A 24657-nucleotide genomic window follows, 5' to 3' on the forward strand; every position below is an offset into this window, starting at 1 on the left:
TGAGGGGTTTGCTCTGTGTCTTCTGTCAGAACAGGAGATGTGTTGTTAGAACTAGCAGGATGTTGATGTGATTCTAGTCTGTCAGAACAGGAGATGTGTTGTTAGAACTAGCAGGATGTTGATGTGATTCTAGTCTGTCAGAACAGGAGATGTGTTGTTAGAACTAGCAGGATGTTGATGTGATTCTAGTCTGTCAGAACAGGAGATGTGTTGTTAGAACTAGCAGGATGTTGATGTGATTCTAGTCTGACTGATAATGAGAGTGGGCAGGGCTGAGGCTTTTAGGACACAACCACTAGTGTAGAGAGGACGATATGGGCTGGTTGCTGTTCTGCAGTACCATATCATTTCCTCATCTCTTCTCCTCACGTCATCTGAATTCACTCCTCCTCCTCCTCAACAGTGACTAATCCAAGCCAGAAGCAGGTAGAAAAGAGCAGATGCTCTGAGCTATCCTACCAGGACCAAGCTACTACTACTGTCACAGTGTTACTGGCTAGCTCAGGTACTCTCAACATTCTCTGATCTATGTACAGGTAATGTACTATGTTACAGATGGAGCTGCTCTCTTATGTCATGTTAACTTATGTCACTTAAAAGTTGTGTTATGTTTTGTCATGTTATGCAATGTCATTTTAAATTAAGTTATGTTAAATGCATAATGTACGATTCTAGCGCAATGACTGGAAGTCTACAGGTACATTTGCAATGCTACCGTACCTGGAGACTTCACAGTCATTGTGCTAATGCTAGATAGCATTTGCTCGTGAAACAACCACTACCTTCCTTCATAATGCACACAGAGACGTTAAAATGGTATTCATGATCCCTTTAACACTATTAAAGGTTATTAAATGTAAAGCTATGTTGTTATGTAATATAATATCATTGTTTCCTCTGTAGATCGGTTGGTAGAATGTCTCTGCTGCTTTGTTGGGCAGTGATGGCTCTGCACCCTCGCAACAGGCAAATATAAAAGTTGAAACTTGAAATGAAACAGTGTGTGTGTAAATAGTTTAATTCAATGATAAAGAACACCCTCTGTGTTCTGTAATTAAAAAACCATGTAACCTTTATTTAACTAGGCAGGTCAGGTAACTCTTTATCCACAATATAGCAGGTGGTGTAAAGCCATAACACATACGTTTTTCCAGTATCAGACTTTGATTGATAATGTCAAAGGCCACACTGAAGTCTAACAAAACAGCTCCCACAATCTTTTTATCATGATTTTCACTCAGCCAATCATCAACCATTTTTGTAAGCGTCGTACATGTTCAATGTCCACCTCTATAAGCATGCTGAAAGTCTGTTGTCAATTTGTTAACTGTAAAATTGCATTGTATCTGGTCAAACACAACTCTAAATGCTATAAAGTATTTGAGGTGCTACTTGGTCTAGCTTAGTTTGCACTTTTGGGATTATTCCATTAATTGCTTTAATGTACCAGGTAAACTAAGTCAACCACAGCTCTTTAACAGTACATACTGTCGGTGTGTGTTGTTGTTGTTCCAGGGGTGGATGCTGCCTCGGGGGTGGTGAACACTACAGAGGAGGAGGTGGAAGGGGTGGACTCCCAGTCACCATGCCCAGCCGGGTGGCATCAGAATGAGCATCGCTGCTTCTCCTTCTACCCCGTCTGGGCCACCTGGGCCACTGCAGAGGTAACACTTGTAACAGGGAGAGACAATTATTAATTACTACTACTATTTCACAACCATTGATACTTCAAGACTAGCAAGCACACATTTACTTCAGGAAATGTCAATTTCTAGCCTGCATTGATCTTTGCTCCCTGAGGTAATGCCTGGGCTTTAGCTCAGCGGGCTAACAGTGTTTTCTGGGTGTCCCTCTAGTCGTACTGCTCCCAGCACAGAGGGAACTTGGTGTCGGTTCACAGCCCTGGTCAACAGATGTTTGTCCAGGATCTGGTCAGGAGACACACATACCAGCCGGTCTGGATAGGAGGCTACGACGCAGCTCAGGTAAACTGGGTCAATAATTCATTAGTCAGTCAGTCTGTCAATCAATCTGTCAAATGTCTACAGGTTCAGTAAAAACAAAAGAAGTGGTTTCAATCAATTAATCAACCAATCAATGTTTTTCTGTGATAAGGAGGGGATGTGGCTGTGGAGTGACGGCTCAGCTGTTGACGATGTTTACTGGGAGGAGGATGAGCCCAGTAACTCTGGACAGGGGGAGAACTGTATGGAGCTACACACTGGAGGTACACACACACACACACACACACACACACACACACACACACACACACACACACACACACACACACACACACACACACACACACACACACACACACACACACACACACACACACACACACGGGAACATTATAACTGAAGTGTGATTTGTTGTTGCCTTGACAACAGGTGGGCAGGGCTGGAATGATGTGTCCTGTGGAGAGCTGAGGTTCTATGTGTGTTCTATGGAGACAAGGTAGCAGGATAACACTGTCTTGTATCTGGACATGTTCTTACAGAGACCATATTAACACTAAATTACATTCATGTATTTTTTTTCATTTTCTTTTAGATCTGGTTTAGCAGCATTACCAAGTCAGAAAAAAGCACATGAGAGAGGTAGGAATTGTTTTGTCCCATTGCCTAGGCTTGACAGATGAAGAGATCAAGAAGTTTCTGATGTCTGATAGTGGTTAGTTACAGGTGCAGCTCCTTGTTGAATGGCACTCTGACATTAAGAAGATGACAGCTGTCTGATGATTAATGACACTTGTGAACGCATTTCCCTTTAAAACGTGTTGACCAGTCTGGAATTGTTTTTAAACTATTAAGCTTTTTTCCTCCTAGAAAATCTCTTCCTCTTTAATGGGATATCTTCAACATTATAAAGCTCCCTTTATTTAAATCTCCCATTTTAAATCTGACTTCCAACATTCTGTTCACTCAAAACAATGTGACTTTGACACTAATCAGCTATTTTGACCCCTTTCCCAGTAGCTTCGACAAAAACGTAGAGCATATTATTAGTCTACTCTGCTATTCAAATCTAAAATTAGAACAGAAATAACTTTTACCAGTCAAACTATACAGCTGTTTTGGTAACTGCATCAACTAGTTTAATGTAGCTAACTTCCTACTGTTGAATTAACTGCTATAGAACTAGTTTAATGTAGCTAACTTCCCACTGTTGAATTAACTGCTATAGAACTAGTTTAATGTAGCTAACTTCCCACTGTTGAATTAACTGCTATAGAACTAGTTTAATGTAGCTAACTTCCCACTGTTGAACTAACTGCTATAGAACTAGTTTAATGTAGCTAACTTCCCACTGTTGAACTAACTGCTATAGAACTAGTTTAATGTAGCTAACTTCCCACTGTTGAATTAACTGCTATAGAACTAGTTTAATGTAGCTAACTTCCCACTGTTGAATTAACTGCTATATAACTAGTTTAATGTAGCTAACTTCCCACTGTTGAATTAACTGCTATAGAACTAGTTTAATGTAGCTAACTTCCCACTGTTGAATTAACTGCTATAGAACTAGTTTAATGTAGCTAACTTCCCACTGTTGAATTAACTGCTATAGAACTAGTTTAATGTAGCTAACTTCCCACTGTTGAATTAACTGCTATAGAACTAGTTTAATGTAGCTAACTTCCCACTGTTGAATTAACTGCTATAGAACTAGTTTAATGTAGCTAACTTCCCACTGTTGAATTAACTGCTATAGAACTAGTTTAATGTAGCTAACTTCCCACTGTTGAATTAACTGCTATAGAACTAGTTTAATGTAGCTAACTTCCCACTGTTGAATTAACTGCTATAGAACTAGTTTAATGTAGCTAACTTCCTACTGTTGAATTAACTGCTATAGAACTAGTTTAATGTAGCTAACTTCCCACTGTTGAATTAACTGCTATAGAACTAGTTTAATGTAGCTAACTTCCCACTGTTGAATTAACTGCTATAGAACTAGTTTAATGTAGCTAACTTCCCACTGTTGAATTAACTGCTATAGAACTAGTTTAATGTAGCTAACTTCCCACTGTTGAATTAACTGCTATAGAACTAGTTTAATGTAGCTAACTTCCCACTGTTGAATTAACTGCTATAGAACTAGTTTAATGTAGCTAACTTCCCACTGTTGAATTAACTGCTATAGAACTAGTTTAATGTAGCTAACTTCCCACTGTTGAATTAACTGCTATAGAACTAGTTTAATGTAGCTAACTTCCCACTGTTGAATTAACTGCTATAGAACTAGTTTAATGTAGCTAACTTCCCACTGTTGAATTAACTGCTATAGAACTAGTTTAATGTAGCTAACTTCCCACTGTTGAATTAACTGCTATAGAACTAGTTTAATGTAGCTAACTTCCCACTGTTGAATTAACTGCTATAGAACTAGTTTAATGTAGCTAACTTCCCACTGTTGAATTAACTGCTATAGAACTAGTTTAATGTAGCTAACTTCCCACTGTTGAATTAACTGCTATCGAACTAGTTTAATGTAGCTAACTTCCCACTGTTGAATTAACTGCTATAGAACTAGTTTAATGTAGCTAACTTCCCACTGTTGAATTAACTGCTATAGAACTAGTTTAATGTAGCTAACTTCCCACTGTTGAATTAACTGCTATATAACTAGTTTAATGTAGCTAACTTCCCACTGTTGAATTAACTGCTATAGAACTAGTTTAATGTAGCTAACTTCCCACTGTTGAATTAACTGCTATATAACTAGTTTAATGTAGCTAACTTCCCACTGTTGAATTAACTGCTATAGAACTAGTTTAATGTAGCTAACTTCCCACTGTTGAATTAACTGCTATATAACTAGTTTAATGTAGCTAACTTCCCACTGTTGAATTAACTGCTATAGAACTAGTTTAATGTAGCTAACTTCCCACTGTTGAATTAACTGCATCAACTAGTTTAATGTAGCTAACTTCCCACTGTTGAATTAACTGCTATAGAACTAGTTTAATGTAGCTAACTTCCCACTGTTGAATTAACTGCTATAGAACTAGTTTAATGTAGCTAACTTCCCACTGTTGAATTAACTGCATCAACTAGTTTAATGTAGCTAACTTCCCACTGTTGAATTAACTGCTATAGAACTAGTTTAATGTAGCTAACTTCCCACTGTTGAATTAACTGCTATAGAACTAGTTTAATGTAGCTAACTTCCTACTGTTGAATTAACTGCTATAGAACTAGTTTAATGTAGCTAACTTCCCACTGTTGAATTAACTGCTATATAACTAGTTTAATGTAGCTAACTTCCTACTGTTGAATTAACTGCTATAGAACTAGTTTAATGTAGCTAACTTCCCACTGTTGAATTAACTGCTATAGAACTAGTTTAATGTAGCTAACTTCCCACTGTTGAATTAACTGCTATAGAACTAGTTTAATGTAGCTAACTTCCCACTGTTGAATTAACTGCTATATAACTAGTTTAATGTAGCTAACTTCCCACTGTTGAATTAACTGCTATAGAACTAGTTTAATGTAGCTAACTTCCCACTGTTGAATTAACTGCTATAGAACTAGTTTAATGTAGCTAACTTCCCACTGTTGAATTAACTGCTATAGAACTAGTTTAATGTAGCTAACTTCCCACTGTTGAATTAACTGCTATAGAACTAGTTTAATGTAGCTAACTTCCCACTGTTGAATTAACTGCTATAGAACTAGTTTAATGTAGCTAACTTCCTACTGTTGAATTAACTGCTATAGAACTAGTTTAATGTAGCTAACTTCCCACTGTTGAATTAACTGCTATAGAACTAGTTTAATGTAGCTAACTTCCCACTGTTGAATTAACTGCTATAGAACTAGTTTAATGTAGCTAACTTCCTACTGTTGAATTAACTGCTATAGAACTAGTTTAATGTAGCTAACTTCCTACTGTTGAATTAACTGCTATAGAACTAGTTTAATGTAGCTAACTTCCTACTGTTGAATTAACTGCATCGAACTAGTTTAATGTAGCTAACTTCCCACTGTTGAATTAACTGCATCAACTAGTTTAATGTAGCTAACTTCCCACTGTTGAATTAACTGCTATAGAACTAGTTTAATGTAGCTAACTTCCCACTGTTGAATTAACTGCTATATAACTAGTTTAATGTAGCTAACTTCCTACTGTTGGATTAACTGCATCAACTAGTTTAATGTAGCTAACTTCCCACTGATGAATTAACTGCTATAGAACTAGTTTAATGTAGCTAACTTCCCACTGTTGAATTAACTGCTATAGAACTAGTTTAATGTAGCTAACTTCCTACTGTTGAATTAACTGCTATATAACTAGTTTAATGTAGCTAACTTCCTACTGTTGAATTAACTGCTATAGAACTAGTTTAATGTAGCTAACTTCCCACTGTTGAATTAACTGCATCGAACTAGTTTAATGTAGCTAACTTCCCACTGATGAATTAACTGCTATAGAACTAGTTTAATGTAGCTAACTTCCCACTGTTGAATTAACTGCTATAGAACTAGTTTAATGTAGCTAACTTCCTACTGTTGAATTAACTGCTATATAACTAGTTTAATGTAGCTAACTTCCTACTGTTGAATTAACTGCTATAGAACTAGTTTAATGTAGCTAACTTCCTACTGTTGGATTAACTGCATCAACTAGTTTAATGTAGCTAACTTCCCACTGATGAATTAACTGCTATAGAACTAGTTTAATGTAGCTAACTTCCCACTGTTGAATTAACTGCTATAGAACTAGTTTAATGTAGCTAACTTCCCACTGTTGAATTAACTGCATCAACTAGTTTAATGTAGCTAACTTCCCACTGATGAATTAACTACTATAGAACTAGTTTAATGTAGCTAACTTCCCACTGTTGAACTAACTGCTATAGAACTAGTTTAATGTAGCTAACTTCCCACTGTTGAATTAACTGCTATAGAACTAGTTTAATGTAGCTAACTTCCCACTGTTGAATTAACTGCTATAGAACTAGTTTAATGTAGCTAACTTCCCACTGTTGAATTAACTGCTATAGAACTAGTTTAATGTAGCTAACTTCCTACTGTTGAATTAACTGCTATATAACTAGTTTAATGTAGCTAACTTCCCACTGTTGAATTAACTGCTATAGAACTAGTTTAATGTAGCTAACTTCCCACTGTTGAATTAACTGCTATAGAACTAGTTTAATGTAGCTAACTTCCCACTGTTGAATTAACTGCTATAGAACTAGTTTAATGTAGCTAACTTCCCACTGTTGAATTAACTGCTATAGAACTTTTAGAATGTTCTAATTAAGACTGATTATGCATTATGCTAATTTTAACATCTCTAACCCACTTACCTGTGGTAGCAGTTCTACAGGAAGAGAGAGACTGCAGATTCTTTCAAACAACAATTTTATAAGATTTGCAAAAATGAAGCAATCAACCATCACCAAGAATTGTTCAGTTGAAAACTTAACAAACGTAGTCGGGTCTCTGCTTTTATAGAAGAATACATCATTCTTGTGTCCGTGGCAGTTAGCAGATAGTGTGTAAAGGTCATTAGTTGTCTGTGCAGATTGAAGATAGCACGAGGTTGATAGTCCGAGGGCTCAACCGTCTAACTGCATTCAGAACAACAACAAAAATGAAATAAAATATAATGTTATTGGTCACATACATGTGTTTAGCAGATGTTATTGTGGGTGTAGCGAAATGCGTGTGCTTCTTGTTCCGACAGTACAGCAATATCTAACATTTATCTACCACTACTATCTACCAATATCTAACAAGTAATATCTAACATTTATCTACCACTACTAATATCGACCATTATCTACCAATATCTAACAAGTAATATCTAACATTTATCTACCACTACTAATATATACCAATATCTAACATTTATCTACCAATATCTAACACGTAATATCTAACATTTATCTACCACTACTAATATCTACCAATATCTAACAAGTAATATCTAACATTTATCTACTACTACTAATATCTAACATTTATCTACTACTACTAATATCTAACATTTATCTACCACTACTAATATCTAACAAGTAATATCTAACATTTATCTACTAATATCTATCTACTCGTACTACCCACTGAACGCTACTATCAACTATTTCTTCAACAGTCACTCCCTCTACTAAACCAGCCAAATAAAATGTAACACTAACAAACTTCTAAACTACTTCCATTAGATGCACCATATCCCTGTGGATCAGTTGGTAGAGCATGGTGTTTGCAATGGTGTTTGCAACGCCAGGGTTGTGGGTTCGATTCCCATGGGGGGCCAATACAGGAAATAAAGAAATAAAAATGTATGAAATGAAATGTATGCATTCACTACTGTAAGTTGCTCTGGATAAGAGCATCTGCTAAATGACGTAAATGTAATCATATTTCCTCCCTAAATAATATCCTAAAACTTTTCTAATTCCTTATGAGTGGAAGTGTAGTAGTCTGACTATAGTTGTTAGTGATGAAATATGTGACCTAACTGCCCCACACTCCAAAGTAATAAGATTCACATAGTAGTCCATCAAAGTAAACAGACCAGATATTGGTGTATTTGTTATTATTTTTGACTATATTTCATTACTTTGCTTAAATAAAGCGTTTTAACATTTGTTCCACTGCCACAACAATACTTGTTGAGTTAAAGCAACCCCACAGGTTACCTTCATGGAAAATGACTATCTAGTTACTTATTTTCTTACTCACATTGGTGCTATTTTCACAAGTATGTGTGGAATTTTCAGAACTCTTAGTACAAAACTCCAAACTGGTAACAGTTGCAATGCAGCCAGTCTTCTATTCAAAACCTTTTTATAGAGCATCCATTTTTGTTTGGAGACATCTCTCACCACACAACCATTGATCCAAAATATATGTTTACAGTAAAATACAATGAGAACATTGATTTAATCACCAAAACATAATGACATTTTCTCAACTTAGGGAGTAAACATTATTTATAATAATGTCACATGGCGAAAATCAAATCTCTCTGAAATGAAAATGGATGGCCCTCCCTTCAGCAAAATATATTTTCCGCTTGAAAATAAAAAAAACTGAGGCAAGCTATTTCACCCCCTGGAGTTGATTGACGCTCGGTCCATCAATTGAAGTTACATAACAAAAAAATCACATCAAACACTCTGGCTTTCTTAAAGCATTCTATTCATCAGCAAGCTGACCAGACTGTTGTAGATAGTGGCAGAGCCTGTTATTTAGAATGCAGCAATACAATTTACACACAGTGCTAATGGGACCAATCCCTCTATGGTTCAATGTGATTTTAGGGTCCTTTTTGGAGGATTTTTGGAACGGCTTGATTATGGATTTGTACTAAACAGAAGGAATAATGCCTGTCTCAAAACACGCCTGGAAGAGTTCAAATAGTATATGGAATAGTCTTTGGGAAATTAAGACATAAATGTATTGTTCCGATATCATTACAACATAGGTGTACTGTAATCAGATGATACAAATTAAATGAATGAATGAAAGAAACAAGGTTTAGCAGGCGTTAGTTAGCATCAAGCCTGTCTGGAGCATTTGGCCATAGGTTCTCATCCACATCACAGTAAATGCACCTGGTGAAAAACATTTTTGGAATTGCAAATAGAAGCCTGATATAGTTTTTATTATTTTCTACATTGTAGAATAATAGTGAAGACATCAAAACTATGAAGTAACACATATGGAATCATGTAGTAAGCAAAAAAGTATTAAGCAAATCCAAATATATTTTAGATTCTTCTAAGTAGCCACCCTTTGCATTGATGACAGCTTTGCAAACTCTTGGAATTCTCTTAACCAGCTTCACCTGGAATGCTTTTCCAACATTCTTGAAGGAGTTCCCACATGTGCTGGGCACTTGTCTGCTTTTCCTTAAATCTGCGGTCCAACTCATCCCAAATCATCTCAATTGGGTTGAGGTCAGGTAATTGTGGAGGCCAGGTTATCTGATGCAGCACTCTATCACTCTCCTTCTTGGTCAAATAGCCCTTACACAGCCTGGAGGTGTGTTGGGTCATTATTGTCCCACTAAGTTCACACCAGGGATGGAGCATCGCTGCAGAATTATATGGTAGCCATGCTGGTTGAGTTTGCCTTGAATTCAAAATAAATCACTGACAGTGTCACCAGCAAAGCAACCCCACACCATCACACCTCCTCCTTCATGGTGGGAACCACACATGCGGAGATCATCCATTCACCTACTCTGCGTCTCAGATACAAGGCGGTTGGAATCAAAAATTGGGGCTCATCAGAACAAACAACAGATTTCCACCGGTCTAATGTCCATTGCTCGTGTTTCTTGGCCCAAGCAAGTCTCTTCTTATTGGTGTCCTTTAGTAGTGGTTTCTTTGCAGCAATTCGTCCATGGAGGCCTGATTCACTCAGTCTCCTCTGAACAGTTGATGTTGAGATGTGTCTGTTACTTGAGCTCTGTGAAACATTTATTTGGGCTGCAATTTCTGAGGCTGGTAACTCTAATGAACTTATCCTCTGCAGCAGAGGTAACTCTGGGTCTTCCTTTCCTGTGGCGGTCCTCATGAGAGCCAGTTTCATCACAGAGCTTGATGCTTTTTGCGACTGCACTTGAAGAAACTTTCAAAGTTCTTGAAATGTTCCACATTGACTGACCTTCATGTCTTAAAGTAATGACTGACTGTCGTTTTTCTTTGCTTATTTGAGCTGTTCTTTCCATAATATGGACTTGGTCTTTTACCAAATAGGGCTATCTTCTGTATAGCACCCCTACCTTGTCACAACACAACTGATTGGCTCAAACGCATTAAAAAGGAAAGACATTCCACAAATTAACGTTTAACATGGCACACCTGTTAATTATAATGCATTCCAGGTGACTACCTCATGAAGCTGAATGCCAAGAGTGTGCAAAACTGTCATCAAGACAAAGGGTGGCTACTTTGAAGAATCTCAAATATCAAATATATTTTGATTTGTTTAACACTTTTTTGGTTACTACATGATTCAATGTGTTATTTCTTAGTTTAGATGTTTTCACTATTATTATACAATGTGTAAAATAGTAAAAATAAAGAAAATCCCTGGAATGAGTAGGTGTGTCTAAACTTTTGACTGGTACTGTAGTTCTGGATTGATATCATTAAATGTATTTCATTGTATTTATGTATCGTGTCTTGTGTGGCTTAATTAGTATGAGCATGGCACTAGCAACACCAGAGTTGTGGGTTTTGATTCCCACTGGGGTCACATACCAAAACTTTGGATAAAGCACCTGCTACATGAATGGCATATATTAGAGTGATAGTAAAATGTATTTTAACAAATGAGAAGAGAATCATATCTTAAGTAAAGTGAGGGTTGCATTGTGAAAAGCAATTTCTTTATATGAACATGTATTGCAATGTGAAACATGTATTTCTAGATGAAACACTACGTTTTGGTGAAAAAGTGTCTGTATGATTTTGTGTGTTGTAATAGTCAATTGAAAATGTACTCAGAGTTTTGAAACAACTGTCTTTTTGATGATCTGTTTTGGATTTTGTACTAATCGTTGCTAAAATGTACCACATACTTGTGAAAACTGCACCAAAGCAATACAAACAAAAATATATATATTTCTCTCTCTCTCTCCCCTCCCTCCCCCAGAGCTGGTTGAAGAGGTGAGTATTTATGACGTCCTGTGGGAGACCAGTGAGAGAGTAGCAGATGAGACCCTCGACACCGCCTTCCTCAGATGGATGTATTCCAGACGTCTGCCTGCCCACTGCTATGCTGACTTCTGCCACCAGGAGCTGCTATACCTGGACAGAGTCATCACCATGCTGCAGGTGACAAGAAAATAAATTTAATAGAACGAATATCATAAAGTTTTACTTACTATGACTGTGATACGTGGTTGTCATCGCTAGCTATCTTAAGATAAGTTGCTCTGTGTGTGTAAATGTGTGTATGCGTGTGTGCGAGCCAGGTGCTGATCAGAACAGTCCAGGGTCCTCCAGACATCATGCAGTTTCTCCAGAGAACACATCAACGCTACCAGGAGTCTCTGAAGGAGGCCCAGAACCAAACTCCACCACACCTGGTAAGAAGCTGTTATAACAATCACCCTTAATATATAATTTAAGATAATATATCTAATTATACAATTTAAAATAATATATCTAATTATACATTTTAAGATAATATATCTAAATATACAATTTAAGAAAATATATCTTAATATCAATTTAAGATAATATATATTAAAAAATAATTTAAGAGGACTTAAAAGCAACTGGAACGTAGATGATTTATCAATTTAATAAACCTACCATAAATGTTTTCAATGACCCTTATTTAACCTTTTTGTTTTGGTTAAATTCAAGTTTAATTTTGGTTACCCAAGTTTTGGTGTATGTAGACACACCGCCAAAAGGTAAATCAATAATATCTTCTATCTTTTCCCTTTTTGACTCCCTTTAGATCATTCAGTTCAGTTCATAGTCTTTTAGCGTTACAATTATATTTCCCTAAATTGGAATTTAGTTTGTTTATAGCTAGGTTTCCAGCCAATTGGTGACAGATTTTCATGGGAATATTATAAAATCTTCATATAATCAATATGCCATTTCAGAGATTCCTTTAAGAAAATTTGGTGCCGGACAACATGATAGGGAAGATTTTAATTTACCAGATATTTGAGAAACCCATATGCATTCAGATCCAACCTGGTGCTGCCAGAGGGATGTTGGCCAAATGAGCCACATTTACGTTGTAACGGCTGTCTACGGAAGAAGTGGACCAAAATGCGGCGGAGTTAGGGTTCGTCATTTTTAATGTTACGAACACTATGCAATTAACAAAACAACAAAACTGACAGCCAACACAGTCCTGTCAGGTGCAACAACAGTGACAAGCACAATTACCCACACCACACAACGGAAACGTAGGCAACTTATGTGTGACTCCCAATCAACCACAACCCTCTACAGCTGTGCTTGATTGGAAGTCACACGGCCAAAATTAAATGAAACAATAAAACACTCACTCCCCTTCTGCCACGTCCTGACCCAACTACACCCTCTACTGGTCAGGACGTGACAGTACCCCCCTCAAGGTGCAGACCCCGGGATGCACCTAAAAAAAGGAAAACACAAAAAAATCCCAACAAAAAGGAACACCTAAACAATAAGGGAGGGAAGGGAGGGTGGCTGCCGTCACCGACGGCACTGTGCTACACCCTCCCTCCCCAACCCACCTATCCTGGAGGTGGCTCAGGTGCAGGACGTGGACCTCGCTCCACCTTCGGCGTCGCCCACTCTGTTGGCGCCGATCGCTGCGCCGGGCAGACGGGCCACTCGGGCTGACCCTGGCAGACGGACCACTCGGGCTGGGCCGGAAGGCATGCGGGCCACTCGGGCTGGGCCGGAAGGCATGCGGGCCACTCGGGCTGGGCCGGAAGGCATGCGGGCCACTCGGGCTGGACCGGAGGGCAGGAGGACCACTCGGGCTGATCCTGACAGGCCGGGCACCCTGGCAGAACAGGGCAGTCCGGCCACTCTGGCAGAACAGGGCAGTCCGGCCACTCTGGCAGAACAGGGCAGTCCGGCCACTCTGGCAGAACAGGGCAGTCCGGCCACTCTGGCAGAACAGGGCAGTCCGGCCACTCTGGCAGAACAGGGCAGTCCGGCCACTCTGGCAGAACAGGGCAGTCCGGCCACTCTGGCAGAACAGGGCAGTCCGGCCACTCTGGCAGAACAGGGCAGTCCGGCCACTCCGACGACTGTTGACTGGCGGGCAGCTCCGACGACTGTTGACTGGCGGGCAGCTCCGACTCAGGATTCACCAGGCTGGGGAGACATAACGGAGGCCTGGCTTGAGGAGGTGGCACAGGAGTGACCAGGGTGGAGAGACCCACTGGAGGACCGGTCCGTGGAGGAGACACGGGCTTGACCAGGATAGGGAGATCCACTGGAGGACTGTCCGTGGAGGAGACACGGGCTTGACCAGGATAGGGAGACCCACTGGAGGACTGGTCTGTGGAGGAGACACGGGTTTGACCAGGATAGGGAGACCCACTGGAGGACTGGTCCGTGGAGGAAACACGGGCTTGACCAGGATAGGGAGACCCACTGGAGTACTGGTCCGTGGAGGAGGCACGGGCTTGACCAGGATAGGAAGACATGCAGGAGGCTTGGTTCTGGGCGTAGGTACAGGATGTGCAGGGCTGGGAAGACATGCAGGAGGCCTGTTTCTGGGCGCAGGCACAGTCTTTACCAGACAACCAGCACGCACCTCAGGACGAGTATGGAGAGCTGCCTCAGGTGACATCATACCCACGACACGCTCATTAGGGCGAATACCGTACTTTATGCACCACACTAGCAGCTCTCTCATCTCTCTCTCTCCTAATTTTCCCATTAACCCCGTCACAGTCTCTGTCTCATATCCCTCGCTCACCTCCAATGTCATCCCGACTGGCTCTGGTTCCGACCTCAGCTCCACCGACTGTCCCATGTGCCCCCCCCAAAATTTTTTATTGGGGCTGCCTCTCGCGCTTCCTAGCCAACCGTGTTCCAGCGTAACATTCCCGATGGTTCCTCTGTCCAGCTGCCTCCACTCTCCTGAGTGCCTCCACCTGTTCCCATGGGAGGCGATCCCTTCCGGCCAGGATCTCTTCCCAGGTGAAGGCTCCCTTGCCGTCCAGGACGTCCTCCCATGTCCATTGTTCCCTTTTTCTCTCCTGTGGCTTCCTCCTCTTCTGCTGCTTGGTCCTTTGGTGGGTGGTTCTGTAACGGCTGTCTATGGAAGAAGTGGACCAAAATGCGGCGGAGTTAGGGTTCGTCATTTTTAATGTTACGAACACCATACAATTCACAAAACAACAAAACTGACAGCCAACACAGTCCTGTCAGGTGCAACAACAGTGACAAGCACAATTACCCACACCACACAACGGAAACGTAGGCAACTTATGTGTGACTCCCAATCAACCACAACCCTCTACAGCTGTGCTTGATTGGAAGTCACACGGCCAAAATTAAATGAAACAATAAAACACTCACTCCCTTCTGCCACGTCCTGACCCAACTACACCCTCTACTGGTCAGGACGTGACATACGTGCCCTAAAAAACTGCTATAATAAATTACAAAACACTATTACATTTGTTTCCATGTGTAGTATACACAAAACTTTATAGACATTTTCTTTATTGGTCTTTAGGCTACTTCCCTAAAACAACAATTGTCCACTATAGGACAATTGCATACTGCAGTTGAAGTTGGAAGTTTACATACGCCACCAAGGTTGGAGTCATTAAAACTCATTTTTCAACCACTCCACAAATTTCTTGTTAACAAACTATAGTTTTGGCAAATTGGTAAGGACATCTACTTTGTACATGACACAATTAATTTTTCCAACAATTGTTTACAGACAGATTATTTCACTTATAATTCACTGTATCACAATTCCAGTGGGTCAGAAGTTTACATACACTAAGTCAGTCCTTCTCATATAGTGGGGCGCGCCCCCTGGAGGACCTCGAGGCGATGCCAGGGGGGGAACATGCTTTTTTTTGCCGCAGGGAGTAGGGTTTTTTTGCACCGAACAAGAGCACGCAGCACAGAGCAGGAGATATGAAGTGCAGATAACAAACCCTTAAGAGACACCATGGAAAAATATTTAACAGGGATGAAAAGAAAGGCGGAGAGAGACGGAGATAATGAGACAAACGTAAGTCTCCCGAAAGCTAAGACGAGGAAATATGACGAAGCGTATGTAGCGCTTGGCTTCACTGTGACTACGGTGGGAGACGAGGAAAGACCGGTATGTTTACTGTGTCTAAAAATGTTGGTAGCGGACAGCATGAAGCCAAATAAATTAAGGCGTCACTTAAAGACATTTCACCCCAATCACACTGATAAGCCGCTTGAGTTTTTTTCAGCGAAAACGTGCCGAATATTGCCAACAATCGTCCCGCTTTGTGAATGCTACTTCAGTAAACCAGCGAGCACTGTTAGCATCATATAAGGTGGCGTACCAAATTGCTCAGTGCAAAAAACCCCACTCCATAGCAGAGGAGCTGATACTGCCTGCAGCATTAGACATGGTCTCTGTCATGCTGGATGACGCAAGTGCTGCAAAAATAAAAACTATCCCTCTGTCCAATGACACTGTCGCCAGACGTATAAATAACATTGCTAACGATCTTAAAGAACAGCTGGTAGATAAACTCAAAGACAAACGTTTTACCTTACAGTGAAGCAACTGACAGCAACAAAGACTGTTTGTTTATTGCTTATGTACGTTTTGACATGACAAACTCCCGGTGTGAGGATCTACTTTTTTGTAAATATGTCAGAGACAGAGCCACAGCTGAAGAGCTATTCAAAATGCTGGACTGCTATCTGTGAGGAGATGGGAGCTGAACATCAAGCTGTGCTGTTTCACAGTGAAGCAAGGTGGCTGTCACGAGGAAAAGTCTTGTCCCGAGTTTTTGAGCTCAGAGAGCAGATAAGAATGTTTTCGGAGCAGGAACACAAGTATGACCTCGCAGAAAAATGTAGTGATGAGAACTTCCTGCCAAACTGGCCTACCTGAGTGACATATTTGGAAAGCTAAATGAACTAAATCTACTGCTTCAAGGGAAAGATAAACACCTCCCTCAGGTCACAGACAAGATCAGCTCTTTCACTCGAAAGCTTGCAATGTGGGGCAGGCGACTTGATGAAGGAAATACTGATTCATTCGAGAACCTGCATGAATTTGTTGACACTACTGACTATGATGCCACCTCAGTGATTCCAGAAATTAAGGAGCATATTTCATCACTGATGGGATTCTTTAATCTAACCACACTGTCCGATTTCAAAAAGGCTTTACAACGAAAGCAAAACATTAGATTATGTCAGGAGAGTACCCTGCCAAAAATAATCACACAGCCATTTTCAAAGCATGCATATATGTCACAAAAACCAAAACCACAGCTAAATGCAGCACTAACCTTTGATGATCTTCATCAGATGACACTCCTAGGACATTATATTATACAATACATGCATGTTTTGTTCAATCAAGTTCATATTTATATCAAAAAACAGCTTTTTACTTTAGCATGTGATGTTCAGAACTAGCATACCCACCGCAAACTTCCGGTGAATTTACTAAATTACTCACGATTAATGTTCACAAAATACATAACAATTATTTTAAGAATTATAGATACAGAACTCCTTTATGCAATCGCGGTGTCAGATTTTAAAATTGCTTTTAGGCGAAAGCACATTTTGCAATATTCTGAGTAGATAGCCTGGCCATCACGGCTAGCTAATTTGACACCCACCAAGTTTGGCCCTCAACAAACTCAGATTTACTATTAGAAAAAGTGGATTACCTTTGCTGTTCTTCGTCAGAATGCACTCCCAGGACTTCTACTTCAACAACAAATGTTGTTTTGGTTCGAAATATTCCATATTTATATTGAAATAGCTCCGTTTTGTTCGTGCGTTGAGGTCAGTATCCAAAGGGTGACGCGCGGGCATATTTCGTGCCCAAAAAATTCAAAATATTCCATTACCGTACTTCGAAGCATGTCAAACGCTGTTTAAAATCAATTTTTATGCGATTTTTCTCATGAAATAGCGATAATTTTACAACCGGGCGACGTTGTATTCGTTCAAAGAGAGAAAGAAAAAAATGTAGTCCTCTCGTGCAAGCGCGCTCCAGTGTCAGTGTTCCCAGCCTGACCACTCACAAACACTGCTGTTTTTCGCCCAGAGACTGCAGAGCTCTCATTCCACTTTCTGGCGCCTTCTTAGAGCCAATTGAAGCCTTAGAAAATGTCACGTTACAGCAGAGATGCTGTATTTTTGATAGAGATGCCCAATAAAGGTCAACAAATTGTCAGACAGGGCACTTCCTGCATGGTATCTTCTCAGGTTTGGGCCTGCCATATGAGTTCTGTTATACTCACAGACACCATTCAAACAGTTTTAGAAAATGTAGAGTGTTTTCTATCCAAATCTACTAATTATATGCATATTCCCATTTCTGGGTAAGAGTAGTAACCAGTTTAAATCGGGTACGTTTTTTATCCGGCCGTGAAAATACTGCCCCCTAGCCCCAACAGGTTAACACTTTTTGGTTACTACATGATTCCATATGTGTTATTTCATAGTTTTGATGTCTTCTCTATTATTCTACAATGTAGAAAATAGTACAAATAAAGAAAAACCCTTGAACGAGTAGATGTGTCAACTTTTTACTGGTACTGTATGTATAGACATATATTATTTAGATATATATATATACATACATACATACATACATACATACATACATACAGTTGAAGTCGGAGGTTTACATACACCTTAGCTAAATACATTTAAACTCAGTTTTTCACAATTCCTGACATTTAATCCTAATGAAAATTCCCTGTCTTAGGTCAGTTAGGATCACCACTTTATTTTAAGAATGTCAAATGTCACAATAATAGTAAAGAGAATGATTTATTTCAGCTTTTATTTCTCCTCTGAACAGTTGATGTTCTGATGTGTCTGTTATTTGAACTCTGAAGAATTTATTTGGGCTGCAATCTGAGGCTGGTAACTCTAATAAAGTTATCCTCTGCAGCAGAGATATATCTGGGTCTGTAGATAGCTCCACACTGATCTGGTACTGGTACTCCCTGTATATAGATCCATTCTTGTTTATTGTATTTTATTCCTCCTTTTACTTTCATTTCTGTTATTATGTTTTAACTGTGGATCATTGGGAATGCTCTTAAGCATTTCACGGTAAAGTCAACACCAGTTGATTTCAGAGCCTGTAACAAATAAAATGTAAATTAGATTTTGCTTCTCCTTTTACTCCTCCTCCATATCCTCCTCCTCATTCTTCTCCTCTACTTCCATCTCCTCATCCTCTACCTCCATCTCCTCTTCCTCCTCCTCCTCCTCTTCCTCCTCCTCTACTTCCATCTCCTCCTCCTCTTCCTCCATCTCCTCCCCTCATTCTTCTCCTCTACCTCCATCTCCTCCTCCTCCTCCTCCTCCACCTGCCTACAGAACCGGTCCTCCATCCAGCCCTCTGCAGCCGTGTTTCAGTACCTTCACACCTTCCATAACCACATAGTAAACTCCCTGTCTCTCTTCCTCCTCCTCCTCCTGCTTACAGAACCTGTCCTCCATCCAGCCCTCTGCAGCCGTGCGTCAGTACCTCCAGAGCTTCCATGACATTGTGAATGAGGAGCCCATCTACTGGCTGGTGTCTCTGCTGCCCAGAGCCCTGCTAAGACCTTTCCTGGCAAAGAACCTGCCCCTGGGAGAGAGGACCAGACCAGGCCCCAGGCCCTGCCTCTACCCCTGGCTAAGCCTCTTCCCCTGCCCCTGCTACCAGTGGGGGGGAGAGGACATGAAGTCAGACCAGAGGAACCAGAAGGACGAGTCAGGGACATATTACAGGTATATTGAGGATATTATAATGTATTACAACTGATACAATATAATGTATGCTGATTGATATTGATGATATGAGGTATGCTGATTGATATTTATGATATGAGGTATGCTGATTGATATTGATGATATGAGGTATGCTGATTGATATTGATGATATGAGGTATGCTGATTGATATTGATGATATGAGGTATGCTGATTGATATTGATGATATGAGGTATGCTGATTGATATTGATGATATCAGGTATGCTGATTGATATTGATGATATGAGGTATGCTGATTGATATTGATGATATGAGGTATGCTGATTGATATTGATGATATGAGGTATGCTGATTGATATTGATGATATGAGGTATGCTGATTGATATTGATGATATGAGGTATGCTGATTGATATTGATGATATAAGGTATGCTGATTGATATTTATGATATGAGGTATCTTGAGGTTTATAGCCTATGGAAGTTTATAGTGTCTCAAGTCCACGTTGTTGTGTTTAATCTTGTCAAGTGTGGTGATATTGTGGAGTGACTCTTTTCTAACCTGTTTCTCTCTCCAGGCCTCTACTGGAGAAGTACCAGGATGTGATAGATGTCTATAAGGCTGTCAACATCTTCAGAGTCCAGATGATCAACGAGAAGGCTCTATTCACCTCAAGGTGCAGTTAGCCTATCCAAGTCTACAGTTAGCATGATCCTGCTAACTAGGTTTACAGTTAGCCAGATCCTGCTATCTAATTCTACAGTTAGCCAGATCCTGCTATCTAATTCTACAGTTAGCCTGGTCCTGCTATCTAATTCTACAGTTAGCCTGGTCCTGCTACCTAATTCTACAGTTTGCCTGGTCCTGCTATCTAATTCTACAGTTAGCCTGGTCCTGCTATCTAATTCTACAGTTAGCCTGGTCCTGCTATCTATTTCTACAGTTAGCCTGGTCCTGCTAACTAAGTTTACAGTTAGCCTGGTCCTGCTGACTAAGTTTACAGTTATCCATGTCCTGTTTTCTAAGTCTACAGTTAGCTTGGTCCAGCTAAACAAGTCTTGCCAGGTCTCCCTCTCAAAACAGGCTCTCAACCCTACGGATCTCTTTAGCCTGGGCACCAATCTATTTTGTGATAACATTCTACTCCTTGTCAACATAATTTGGTATATGACATGGAGTACAAGAAGTGTAATCCCAACTAGCGCATTTGGTTTATTGAAAGTTGTGGGAACATGCATGTTTGGTTTACCATTGGTTCTAGGGAGGAAGTCATAACTTTACTGACTGGTAAAACGGAGCGTTTTTTAAACATTCTGAAAACAGAAGTGAAAACTTAGCCTGTTCTGGGAACATTAAGTTTAAGGTTGCAGGGAGGTTTCTGAGAACGTCTTACTATGCTTCCAGGGAGGTTCAGAGAACGTCTAACTATGGCTCCAGGGACGTTTCTGAAAACATCTAACTATGGCTCCAGGGACGTTCTGAGAACGTCTTACTATGATTCCAGGGAGGTTCTGAGAACGTCTTACTATGGTTCCAGGGACGTTCTGAGAACGTCTTACTATGGTTCCAGGGACGTTCTGAGAACGTCTTACTATGCTTACAGAGAGGTTCTGAGAACGTCTAACTATGGCTCCAGGGAGGTTCTGAGAACGTTCCCTGAAAGTTTTCCTGGGAGTTTTTTTTAACGCTCAGAGACAGGTTATTTTTACTTTTTTTTAAACTTCCTTAAAACCTTCACTGAATGTTTCAATAATACTTTTAATAACAGTGTTATCTTTTTGGCTTAACTTTTTTAAAGTCCAAGCACAAATAGGACAAGGGGCTCAACTTTATGAGCTAGCTGGGATGTTAGCACAAAACAGGTCTGGATTTCAGGCTCTCAGTGAAACACTACAGTAGAACACGTGTATCACATTAACCAGGTGATCTCTGTATTAACCTCTTATGGCTAGGGGGGCAGTATTTTCATGGCTGGATAAAAAACGTACCCGATTTAATCTGGTTACTAATCCTACCCAGTAACTAGAATATGCATATACTTATTATATATGGATAGAAAACACCCTAAAGTTTCTAAAACTGTTTGAATGGTGTCTGTGAGTATAACAGAACTCAAATGGCAGGTCAAAACCTGAGAGATTCCTTTACAGGAAGTGGCCTGTCTGACCATTTCTGGAACTTCTTTGCCATCTCTATCTTTTACTAAGGATCTCTGCTCTAACGTGACACTTCCTACGTCGTCCATAGGCGCTCAGAGCCCGGGAAAAACCTGAATGTCGTCATCCCAGCCCCAGGCTGAAACACATTATCGCCTTTCTCAAGTGGCCTATCAAGGTACTCTGGGCTTAGGCGCGTGACCTGGTCGCCCCCGTCTTTGTGATTTTTTTTCCCTCTGTTTGCCGAAAAGGAGATTCCCGGTCGGAATATTATCGCTTTTCTACGAGAAAAATTGCATAAAAATTGATTTTAAACAGCGGTTGACATGCTTCGAAGTACGGTAATGTTATATTTAGATTTTTTTGTCACGAATTGCGCCATGCGCACGACCCTTCTTTACCATTTCGGATAGAGTCTGGAACGCACGAACAAAACGCCGCTATTCGGATATAACGATGGATTATTTTGGACCAAACCAACATTTGTTATTGAAGTAGCAGTCCTGGGAGTGCATTCTGACGAAGACAACAAAGGTAATGAAACTTTTGTAATAGTAAATCGGAGTTTGATCAGGGCTAAACTTGGTCGGTGTCTAAATGGCTAGCCGTGATGGCTGGGCTATCTACTGAGAATATTGCAAAATGTGCTTTCACCGAAAAGCTATTTTAAAATCGGACATATCGAGTGCATAGAGGAGTTCTGTATCTATAATTCTTAAAATAATTGTTATTCTTTTTGTGAACGTTTATCGTGAGTAATTTAGTAAATTCACCGGATGTGTGCGGGGGTATGCTAGTTCTGAACGTCACATGCTAATGTAAAAAGCTGGTTTTTGATATAAATATGAACTTGATTGAACAAAACATGCATGCATTGTATAACATAATGTCCTAGGGTTGTCATCTGATGAAGATCATCAAAGGTTAGTGCTGCATTTAGCTGTGGTTTTGTTTTTTGTGACATTATATGCTACCTTGAAAAATGGGTGTCTGATTATTTCTGGCTTGGTACTCTGCTGACATAATCTAATGTTTTGCTTTCGCTGTAAAGCCTTTTTGAAATCGGACAGTGTGGTTAGATAAAGGAGAGTCTTGTCTTTAAAATGCTGTGAAATAGTCATATGTTTGAAAAATTGAAGTTTTTGTATTTTTGAGGAATTTGTAATTCGCGCCACGCCCATCATTGGATATTGGAGCAGGTGTTCCGCTAGCGGAACGTCTAGATGTAAGAGGTTAATGTTAAATACCTCTGTGATGTTCATCTCTGTATTACTAGCTGGCAGCGTAATATAACTGACGTCATATATAATGTTGTCTCCAGCTGGAGTGTCCTAATACTTTTAATATCAAATAAATTCTATAAATCAATGAATATCTGATGTAATCTAATCCGTCTGTGTAATATTATCCTAGTTGGTTTCCCACTGGTGACGAGGAGGAAGTGGAGGATCAACCCAACCTGTGGTCTGTGGAGTCTGGACCTGACGTTAGCGTGAGTGACGTATTTACTTATGACATGTTTATCTTGTATTGAAATCAGTCGAGGATTGTGTACGACTGATAATGTGACTGTTTTTCTTTTCAACATTTACTTGTATTTTCTAACACACTGACCCTCTCCCAAAACAGTTATTCTTTGCAAAACTCCCAATTTAGACCAGCCCACTGGGCTTAATAATGGACCAGCCCATCTGGCCCCAAACTATCCTATGGCCAGTCAGTATTTGGTTCGTAGTGACTCTATCGAGACAGCTATGTCATGAGAGCCTTTCAGATAAGATGTGTTATCGTTCTTTGGTCTTGTTTGTCCTGTCCCTTAAATCTGTTTGTTTCTGTCTCTCTTCTCTAGGTGAAGTTGTAGCAGTGCAGCTGTAGAATACAGGGAGCTGTGTGTGTTTGGCTGTGTGTGTTGGCTTTCACACTGGGCAGGACTGTTCCTCTTGTCAGACATATTCCAATATGACTCTATGTTTGAAACTTCTCCCAAACAACTACTGTTTAAACTGTATTAATGCAATAACAGAATGAATGAACACATCTAATAATTGTCAACAAAGGAGCTACAATAAAATAAAAACATTTAGATAATAAAATCAAAGAATGAAACTGTGTGAACTGTAAAACGGTATTTTCTTATGGATATTGCATTATGAATATTACAGTTTGCTGTGCTCTTCCACAATCAGAAGAATTGCTCTGGCTAGCCAATAAACAGATGGTATTTCTTCCAAGAATTGACCAATCAGAAAAAGCTAAGGTTGCCCGACTGGCACTTGGCCAATATTTGAATTCTCCATTGTATAAACTGTTGTATTTTTCCTGTGTTCATGTTTTATATTCATGTTGGTTCCACTGATTTCAAACAATTAGACAATAGTTGTCCTTATCACGCCTAATTTCTGTGTCTTTAATTATTTCCTGGATTTACAAGCAAAACAACTTGGCTAACATTATGGTTTCTATGTAAACCTGTTCTTAAATGAATAGATCAAACCCTTTCTCTTTGGGAAGTACCAAACGTAACTCCTGTTAACACTTTCACCCTTCTGGGTATAACGTGTGAAGTTCCAATCCTGACGAGTGGACTGAGAAAAATAGAGGGTTTTATATCAGAATTTATGGTCTGGATGACGATGACAGATTTACATGGCGAGGATAGTTAGAAACCTGATGTTTTCTCCTGTCAGATTTACATGGTGAGGATAGTTAGAAACCTGATGTTTTCTCCTGTCAGATTTACATGGTGAGGAGCGAGGATAGTTAGAAACCTGATGTTTTCTCCTGTCAGATTTACATGGTGAGGATAGTTAGAAACCTGATGTTTTCTCCTGTCAGATTTACATGGTGAGGAGTGAGGATAGTTAGAAACCTGATGTTTTCTCCTGTCAGATTTACATGGTGAGGAGTGAGGATAGTTAGAAACCTGATGTTTTCTCCTGTCAGATTTACATGGTGAGGAGCGAGGATAGTTAGAAACCAGATGTTTTCTCCTGACAGATTTACATAGTAAGAAAAATTAAGCATAAAATCAATGGTTCTAGAGTGAATACAGCAGCTGATGTCAGGATTCCATTCCAGGTCGGCGTCTGT

The 24657-nt window shown here is 39.9% G+C and overlaps 1 protein-coding gene across 1 annotated transcript; it reads left to right on the top strand.

Moving 5' to 3' along the window:
- Positions 1 to 1117: 1117 nt before the first annotated feature.
- On the top strand, positions 1118 to 23638 carry LOC123743829 (uncharacterized). Its single transcript, XM_045722507.1, has 11 exons — positions 1118 to 1664; positions 1857 to 1985; positions 2116 to 2227; positions 2394 to 2460; positions 2557 to 2603; positions 11631 to 11812; positions 11953 to 12066; positions 19143 to 19429; positions 19989 to 20087; positions 22981 to 23059; positions 23417 to 23638. The coding sequence occupies exons 2-11, from the start codon at positions 1914 to 1916 to the stop codon at positions 23426 to 23428; spliced, it is 1071 nt and encodes a 356-aa protein (XP_045578463.1). The 5' UTR covers positions 1118 to 1664; positions 1857 to 1913; the 3' UTR covers positions 23429 to 23638.
- Positions 23639 to 24657: the final 1019 nt, after the last annotated feature.

Source organism: Salmo salar, chromosome ssa07 (assembly GCF_905237065.1).
Source record: "Salmo salar chromosome ssa07, Ssal_v3.1, whole genome shotgun sequence".
Classification (NCBI taxonomy): domain Eukaryota; kingdom Metazoa; phylum Chordata; class Actinopteri; order Salmoniformes; family Salmonidae; genus Salmo; species Salmo salar.

Coding starts and splice junctions, on each gene's coding strand:
- LOC123743829 (XM_045722507.1), top strand. CDS start 1,914: ATGTTTGTCCAGGATCTGGTCAGGAGACACACATACCAGCCGGTCTGG. Junction 2,604..11,630: donor GAAAAAAGCACATGAGAGAG/GTAGGAATTGTT, acceptor TCCCTCCCCCAG/AGCTGGTTGAAGAGGTGAGT. Junction 12,067..19,142: donor ACCAAACTCCACCACACCTG/GTAAGAAGCTGT, acceptor TCCTGCTTACAG/AACCTGTCCTCCATCCAGCC.